Source organism: Triticum aestivum, chromosome 1A, assembly GCF_018294505.1.
Source record: "Triticum aestivum cultivar Chinese Spring chromosome 1A, IWGSC CS RefSeq v2.1, whole genome shotgun sequence".
In the NCBI taxonomy this organism is placed as follows: domain Eukaryota; kingdom Viridiplantae; phylum Streptophyta; class Magnoliopsida; order Poales; family Poaceae; genus Triticum; species Triticum aestivum.
The window spans coordinates 243,144,558-243,153,266 of NC_057794.1; the positions used below are offsets into that span (position 1 = coordinate 243,144,558).

Sequence of the window (8,709 nt, forward strand, 5' to 3'; positions counted from 1 at the left end):
TTGTCCTCACGCCCGGGCTCCACCCAAGTTCCTCCATCCGAACCTTCCTTCTCCTGCGCCACAGCAGCGGCTGGACTCGAGTCCCCAACTGGTGCTTGACCGCACCAGCCGCGAGATCCCGATCCGAGCTGAGTTACACGTCATCTCATCACCAGGTGGACGTGCCACACGAGTCACCAGGCGAGCAAGCCAGCGGGAGTGCTAGCCCAGTCCAGCACGGCTCCCTGCCGTCCGAGCTGTATCACGTCGGCTACGCCCACACGCGTCGTGCCCCCACAAACCATGCTGCGTGTCTCTGACGTGAAAGGGCCCACAGGTCCACAGACCCACACGTCATTGTCCAGAAGACGCTTTTGTTTTTTTCTCGTCGTCTCTATCGATCTCCTCCGCCTTCCTTTGGCCCCTTCCGTCTCGCGTCGGCCTCTTAACGGCCGCTCGGCCTCACGCCAGCGCCCGGCTATACTACCTTTCGCCCGCCCGTCTCCGCCTCCATGCAGCACCGCTCGCCGGCGGCGGCCACGGCCTCCGGAGCTGCCTCCACTGCGGCCGCCATGGAGCCAGGCGTCGGCGGCGTCGAGCCTGCGGTGACGCTCGACCAGGTGCCGCGCTGGAGCGACCCCGACCAGCGCCTGTACACGCCGTCCTCCTCGTCCGCTACCGCCGAAGCCGCGGACGGCGGATCCGAGCCCGCAGCGTCCACCTTCCTCTCCTTCTCCGACCCGCTCACCGGCGACGACGGCGGCGCCGCCGGTGGTGGCTGCGCGAGCGCCTCGCGCTTCCCCGTGGACCACGAGATCAACTCCAGGATCTACCTCTGGCGGGGACACCCCTGGAACATGGAGGTCGACGCCGTCGTCAACTCCACCAACGAGGTTGCGATTCTCTTCTTATGTCTCGCTGGGCATTGGAGAATGCTGGAACTGCGGTGCTAAGCTCGTGATTCTTCGGTTCGTGCAGAGCTTGGACGAGGCGCACAGTAGTCCCGGGCTTCACGCTGCAGCGGGTTCTGGGCTCGCGGAGGAATGCGCCACCTTGGTACGGTTTTGGATGTCAGGACTGGGCAGTACAATTTTAGGGGGGGGAATTTGTTCAATCACTGGAGATTGTGAAGTGACATGTTTTTACTGCTTGACGTTTTGCAGGGAGGGTGCCGAACTGGGATGGCAAAGATGACCAATGCATACGATCTTCCTGCGAGGTAGGCATTTAGTGACTCCGTCTCAGTTTTCCACGTGGAAAATGAATGTAGTTTCCTTTTTTAGTAGAAAATGGAACATATGTCCTGTGCGAAATACTGTTGAAGCATGAAGTTACTTAGTTACAACATCTGTGTAGTTTTTTGTTTCACGATAAGACTTGTGGTCTGCTAGTCCTTATGATAAAGTCAAAGAAATTGATTCTGATCTACCAGAGCTATGACTCACGGGCGGTGGGCTGTCCGGCAACCACGTCGGACCAAACCCTAGCCACTCCAGTCTGCTCCGTTCTGTCCCCTAGCTCCTCTCTGGCGATCTCTGGCCTTCTCCAGCATGGCGGGCAGCGGATCTGAGTCCGGCAACTCTTTTTTTTTTATAAAAGGAGGATGACCCCTGGCCTTTGCATTTGGGCGATGTATACGGCCACTCTATTAATTATTCTCACAAGACCTTACAAAGTCATCCAACAATAAGACTAAAGCCGCCGTCTAAGCAACAAACTGTCGCTACATCTATCCAGTTGATGAAGGGGCGCATATAGCCTGGGCCTAATACCAAACAGACATCGCAACCAAGCCTAACATCTAAGACCTGAGACCCCAACCTAGCCACTTGCCGGGTCTAGGGCACACATTGGCCCGGCGTGCTCTCAGAGGCCGCCGCCGCCAACTGCCACCGCTCCATCTTCAGAACTGCACTGATGCATCAACCTTGCTCGGTCCAGCTATCGTCGACGCCACCACGGCGCCCAACGGCACCTCCTCCCTGCGTGCAAACAGCTGTACACGTCGCGGTCGCCACTGATACACCTCAGCGCCACGCTGCCACGTACCACCAGCCGACGCAGCTTGAAGCCCTTGGAGGATCTGTCGTGCGTAGCACCTGCCGACCAGGCATGACCAAGCGTAGCACCTGTCGGTCAGGCATAACTTGACATCTCCACCGAAGCTCCGTGCAAGACGAAGCCGCTCGACCTCCTGCCTCTGACTTCCAGCGCTGCCCCACAAAACGACGCTCCCAAGAGAGAAACGACACCGCAGTGCCGCCATCGTCCGGTCTGGAACACCAGATCCTCGGGTTTCCCCCGAAGCAATACGAGTGGGTCGACGGAAGTCACATGACGATGCCTTCATCAAGGTAACGACGTGGAATGCCGCCATCGCCCGCCGTCGGCTCGGTTTCACCGGCAACTACGTCTCCCCGACTCGCAGCTGGTGCCAGATGACGGATCCCGAGATCCGAACACCCAGCCTCAGGCCGACCACCTCTGACGGAAGAGATGACCACCACCGCCGGCTTCACCGGTCAGAACAGATTTGATCGGAGGTGCCGCCAACGAGACTACCAGGCCCTTCACGCCGCCGCCGCCGCCGATCTGAGGACAACATGCACGCCACCGCAGCCAAGCCGGCCGCCGCCAACTGCAGCCGCCGCCGTCGCCCGAAGGGCCATCCGCAGCGCCTACAGCCCTGACCCGCCGCGCCAAGCCGTCGCCTGCCGCCATCCGCCGCGCCGCAGATCCCAGATCGGTCGCGCCACCACACGCCTTGGGGTCCGCCCCACCCCGGGGACGCGCGAGAGAGGAGATCCCCCGCCACCGCCGTCGGCCCCCGGGCTAAGGCGGCGGCGGAGGGAGGAGAGGAGGGAGGAGAGGAGGGAGTTTGCGGCGGCGGCGGCTAGGTTTTTGGCCACCCGAGTCGCCCTAGGGGGATGACGACGCGGGTCGCTAGGCCTAGGGGTTGGACGCGAGTCCGGCAACTCTGGATCCGTCGACTAGGCCTTCGCCCCATGCGGAGACAAGGAGTTAGCCATCCGGCCTGTCGATTCCGGGAGGAAACCCAAGCTTCGTTGTCGGAATCGCTCTGGCGGGAATCCTGCGTCAGTGGTGCGCAAGTGGGCTTGGGTCCGGCGGCTCAAGGTGCGTGACCGCAGGGGAATCGGAGGTGGCGAGCAGCAGCTGGAGGTACCGGCGCGCCCAACCGAACGGCACAGGGCTTGCAGCGCAACCCCTTCGGTGGAGCCTCATCCCTACGACGTCGGGCTCCGACTCCGAGGTTAATGCCGCCAGACGTCACGACCACGGATGCGTCGAGGAGCGGCGTGCCCGCCGTGTGAGGGAGAAGTTGCGCCACGCACTGCGAAGGCTGTCGCATGCCATGGAGGACAATAGTGCGGAGGGCACCGCCTTCCGTTCCCCCATCCTAGCGAAGCGACAAGCCTGGATGGCGCGTGCCCTCACACTAGAGCAAACCCGGGTAGTCTGTGCCCTCGCCGGACTGCCCCCCAAAGAGGAGGAGGCCGGTGACGCATCTGACAGCCCCGACGGTGAGCGGATCCGGCTTGCCATATTGCGTCTTCGACCGCTGCTTCCTCGACGAAACGACAAGCCTGGACGGCGCGTGCCCTCGCACTGGAGCAAACCCGGGTAGTCTGTGCCCTTGCGGGACTGCCCCCCAAAGAGGAGGAGGCCGGTGACGCATCTAACAGCCCCGACAGTGAGCGGATCCGGCTCGCCATATTGCGTCTTCGACCGCTGCTTCCTCGATGAAGATGGCAAGGGCAAGGGCGGCTGTGGGTCAACTTCCTCCATAGCCATATTTCATAGCTAGTAGAACATGCCAATTTTTGGTAGTTCGATGGCATGTATGAGAAATCCCCTATGCTATGTGTGTTGATATAGATGAACTACATATGTTGTTTTTAACGTTGCATGAGGATTGTATGGAATTGAGGGTTTTGGAATTAGGGGCACGGCTGTGGATGCAGACATTTGAGGGGTGACCGGGCGCTGTCCGCGGACGTGTCTGGGCCCCTCCGCAGATGTATAGGGGGTCACATTTGCGAGTTGCGGTTGTAGATGCTTGTAGGTGGTATCTCTATATTGGAGTTCATTGACTGTCAGTCATCAGCTTTATATGACGAAGTTTTTATGATAAGCGTTGTTGTTGAACTCACATAACCCGAAAAGTTGAAATCTACTATGGAGTTTGGAACGAATCCTAGTTATGGGAAATATGCAATTTATGGGAAAGGTGTTACTAATTTGAGTATTCTTGTTTGATACTTGGAAAATCATCCTGATCCATTTCATCATTACTGATTGAAAAATGTATGTATTGTTGCTTATACTGAAATGTATATGTCAATTGATTATGCAGGAAGGTCATCCATACAGTGGGACCCAAATATGCTGTCAAATATCACACAGCTGCGGAAAATGCACTTAGTCATTGCTACCGGTCATGTTTGGAACTACTCATTGAGAACGGCCTTGAAAGGTACTTGCCGCATTTGTGGGCCAAAATGAAAGATTTCATCGTTAGATGTTGTTATTGTTTCTCACTTAACAAGTGATCTCAGGTGTTTTAAGCTATGCAATCTGAAATTGACACATCTTGTTACTTATTCATTTCATTTCGTTAGCATCGCAATGGGTTGCATATACACGGAAGCTAAAAACTATCCTCGTGAACCAGCTGCCCATGTGGCAATACGTGAGTTCTTTCATTCTGTTCTCTTTACTTTTGGTATTTATTACTTATATTTGTTACTCCCCCCGTTCCATTACATAATACTTGTCGTGGCATGACAAGTATTATGGAACAGAGGGAGTACTATGCAAGAAAATATTTTATACTAAAAAGAAGTTTTCAACCGATTTTCACTTCATATATTGTTCCCACTTCTTTTTTCCACGTGGAGGTGAAATGATGAGTGGCAGAAAGTGAAAGAACTTATTTGTGAATTGCTCAAAGAAATGATTGTACCGTAGTCACTCTGCAAATATTTTATATCTTTTGGGTTTATTCTGCACAAACTCACTTTATTCTTCAGGGACTGTTAGACGTTTTCTGGAGAAACAGAAAGGCAAGATAGCTGGTCTTATTTTTTGTATTACATCATCATCTGATACAGAGATATACAAAAGGTACTTGCTGAAGCCCAAAATTTATTTTATTTTTTCTTGCATTTGCTAACGGTAAGCATTATGTAGATTGCTTCCGCTATATTTCCCTCGGGACAAGCAAGAGGAAGAGACTGCGGTATCAAAACTTCCAGCTGATGTCGGGGATGAGAATGGTGAAACTGTAATAGATGAAAGGAAAATAAGAATAAGACCATTGCCTGCTGGTGCAGCAGATAGAACAGTGGCTACAGCTCCTCTTGATCTTCCTCTTGAGTCTGGATTGGCATCAAGGTGAATGTTAGAAGTTTAACATCTTCCTAGACTCTTCAATCACTGGTAGAAATACACATACGCTGTATGCAATTGATAGATTTGCAGTTGATATGTGGTAATCTGAAATTCTGAATGCTATCTATGTGCTGATGCTGATTCATAACTTAGGGCATTATGCATCATTGTTGGTCTTAGGCAGCCTAAAATTGACCTATTCATCTTACTTTGACTTGCCTTTTTTTTTATTGAAAAACTATCTTTAGTGTAGTCCTTCATATGGATGAGACATTGCTCTTTTTTCTCGTACTGGATTTTTTCCACCTTGAATTAGTCAGTTCTGGGTTATTTACCTTCTTACTTTATCATAAAGATGACTGCAATGTCTATTTTATTGATTACATTGTCCGTATGGAACGCCTATGCGCGCAGGCAATTCCTAAGCGAGCCAGGCGCTAGGTATGTGGAAAAACGCACAATTTATGCAAGCGCCTTTTTCCCCCTTGGATTACATATTATAACCTATCTTCAAAAGGACATTGTCTAATCACAGCACTGTTAAATTAATTTTATCTGATTTATTCAGCAGGAGTACATTCAAACTGGATTCATATTTGGACCCTTCATTTATGTCATTAATTAAAGACCCGGATCTGCGGCGCAAGGAGCAGTGGGAAAAATCTTCTCAAGCTCAAAAGGGATTTAATTATGCTAGGTTGCTTGGATATGGTGATATAGGTTTCCCTCCATTGTCTGCTGCTGAGGAATATTCACTTCATTCACGATACCTTGCGAAAGCAAATTCCCTTAATCTTTCAGAGATTGCTGAGATGAAAATAATGTATGCAACTGATGTTATAACAAGGGGTTATTTTACTTCTTGCAGTGTGCATATGATTACTTTTTCTTCAGACTGTTTTGTTGCCTGCAGTCTGATGCTCTCTACAATTGCAGTTATCGTGGCGGAGTTGATAGTGAAGGGCGCCCAGTTATGGTTGTTGTTGGTGCGCACTTTCTTCTCCGCTGCCTGGATCTTGAACGGTTTGTTCTACATGTAGTGAAGGTAATCATACAATTGAAATAAATGTTGCCTAACAGAACTTCTGCAGCCACAGTTCATGTGTTGTGTCATGTACCAATGCCAAATTATCTTCTTGCATATGTCCTCAAGTCCTGGACTGCTGTTGTTTGCAGATACTTGAATGATATTGTTTGTGAAGGTAGGGCTAGGAAGTTAGCTTAGCCAAAGTATAGGGTTTGCTGTGCTCTCTGTATTTCTTAAATGTAATATCTAGTTTCTAGTGTATTTTATGCTTTTCATATCTGGTTGTACATTTGCATTGGCAGCAAGCACGCAAGAATGATGCTCCAAAATGTCTGGTTTAAATTTCAAACTCACATGAAGGCAATCAATCCAAGTAATTCTGTTGTTTTAAAGTCTTGGTATAATGAATTTACGAAACTGTGAGATGATTCTGCACAAATATATATGAAAACAAGAAAACATACAGAAAAGGCACCAAGAATGTTTGGATGGGTCTACAGGGAGTACTTGTTTAATATTACCTCTGTACCAAATAGCCTACCAAAACGTCTTATATTTTGGTACGGAGGTAGTATTATATTGCAGAAGTTATGTATATGCTTCCTAAGATTTTCTGTGGTTTTCTCCTAGTACATAATTCATGATCTTTATTTTATTATTATGTCTTTTATTTTGCCAACCATAGAAAAGAGAACCAAAATAAGGCATAAAAGGTGAATTAGCTTCAATCTAAAAGTAACATCCTTCCTCTTTGCAGGAGTTTGAACCTTTGATTCAGAAGCCATATACTATTGTCTATCTCCACTCGGCAGCATCATTACAACCGTAAGTGTTTGATACAAAGAAATGTCTACTTGATCCCCTGAGGTTTGGAGCCGGGACAACCTGACCTATTCCAAAGGTTAATGGGCTGGTTATTTATCTGGTTTATAACCTCATGGAGTTATGTTATCACAGCCACTCCCTCCGTCCCATAATATAAGAACGTTTTTGACACTACACTAGTGTAAAAAACGCTCTTATATTATGGGACAGAGGGAGTACAAACTAGTGGGGGTCAAGTAGACCATTTCTGCTGCTAAACATTCACCGTAGACTGATTAAAATTTGATATTCGTTCTTACTCTTAACCCATCCGTGCTGTGATGTAAGGAGTTTTCTTAATCCATTTCCAGGCAACCAGATTTAGGATTCATGAAACGGATACAACAAATATTAGGTCGGAAACACCAGCGAAACCTTCATGTCGGTATCTTCGTTGTGCTCACTATGTAACATATTTATCTCTTAATAAGTTAGGTCTTCTGACAATTTTCACTCTATCAGGGGATTTATATACTCCACCCAACCTTGGGGTTGAGAACAGCTATTCTGGGGATGCAGCTTTTGATTGATGGAGAGGTACCTCCCAGTTCACACCGTACTGATATTCCTTTTTAATCGTATAAGGTGTTGCTTAAGGTTTGTCATCCTCTTTTTTTGATTAGGTATGGAAGAAAGTTGTGTATGTTGACAGGCTGGTGCAATTGTTCAGATATGTACCACGCGAACAATTAACTATCCCAGATTTTGTATTTCAGTAAGTAGCCTTACGCAAATCCTTCCAACTTTTAGGACGTTTGCAGGGAACTAGAAGAGATTGTGTACTTATGAGTTTAATCCTACAGGCATGATTTGGAGGTGAATGGTGGTAGGGGCATGATTGTGGACCCAAGAACAAAACATATCTATCAGAGACCATCTGGCTGATTCATGTCATTTATGCAGTCCAAAGCTCATACTTGTTGCTTGTGCAAGTCTTTGTATAATTACTCCTTTGTTGATATTTCTCGTTTTCCTTTGTATCGAATTTAGGTGTTCTATTCCTTTCATTCGTTCCTCAGCCTTCAGGGAAGGGGATTATTGTTTGTATATGTTAATTTCTACAGCTGAATAAAAGTGGCGTCTCAGTGCTCGTCAGTTTAAGTTCCACCAGACCGGGCATTCGTCTAGTAGCATAAAATATGCTACTCTCTCCTATCCAACATAAGTGACCCAGTTTTGAACTAAGCTTAGTTCAACCTTATTTGTGTCGTTCAACCTTAGTTCAAAACTGTGACACTTATTATGGATCCAAGGGAGTAAGCTAAAATTGTGTCAGTCTTTCTGCAGTCTCGTCACAATTGTGTATTTGTGTGCCTGAAGCGTATTTAAAATTGGGAAAAGGATGTTGATGGGCTGACCGATCTGGTGTCGTGCCGGTCGCACACTGAATGTCGGATTGAAACCAGATCGTGTGCCTTTTTTTTTTT

General features: G+C 48.7%; 1 protein-coding gene across 2 annotated transcripts; it reads left to right on the top strand.

Annotated features, from left to right (window-relative positions):
• The first annotated feature begins 383 nt into the window (after positions 1-383).
• On the top strand, positions 384-8,389 carry LOC123044294 (protein GDAP2 homolog). 2 transcript variants are annotated; one of them, XM_044466999.1, is made up of 14 exons: positions 384-872; positions 958-1,035; positions 1,143-1,198; positions 4,355-4,474; positions 4,620-4,690; positions 5,031-5,124; positions 5,191-5,394; positions 5,960-6,214; positions 6,328-6,436; positions 7,176-7,243; positions 7,594-7,663; positions 7,745-7,819; positions 7,906-7,997; positions 8,086-8,389. In XM_044466999.1, exons 1-14 carry the CDS (start codon positions 492-494, stop codon positions 8,165-8,167), a joined length of 1,755 nt encoding a protein of 584 aa, XP_044322934.1. In that variant the 5' UTR covers positions 384-491; the 3' UTR covers positions 8,168-8,389. The 2 variants fall into 2 exon arrangements, with proteins under 2 accessions (XP_044322934.1, XP_044322941.1); XM_044467006.1 differs by having other exon boundaries at positions 5,963-6,214.
• The last annotated feature ends 320 nt before the right edge of the window (positions 8,390-8,709 follow it).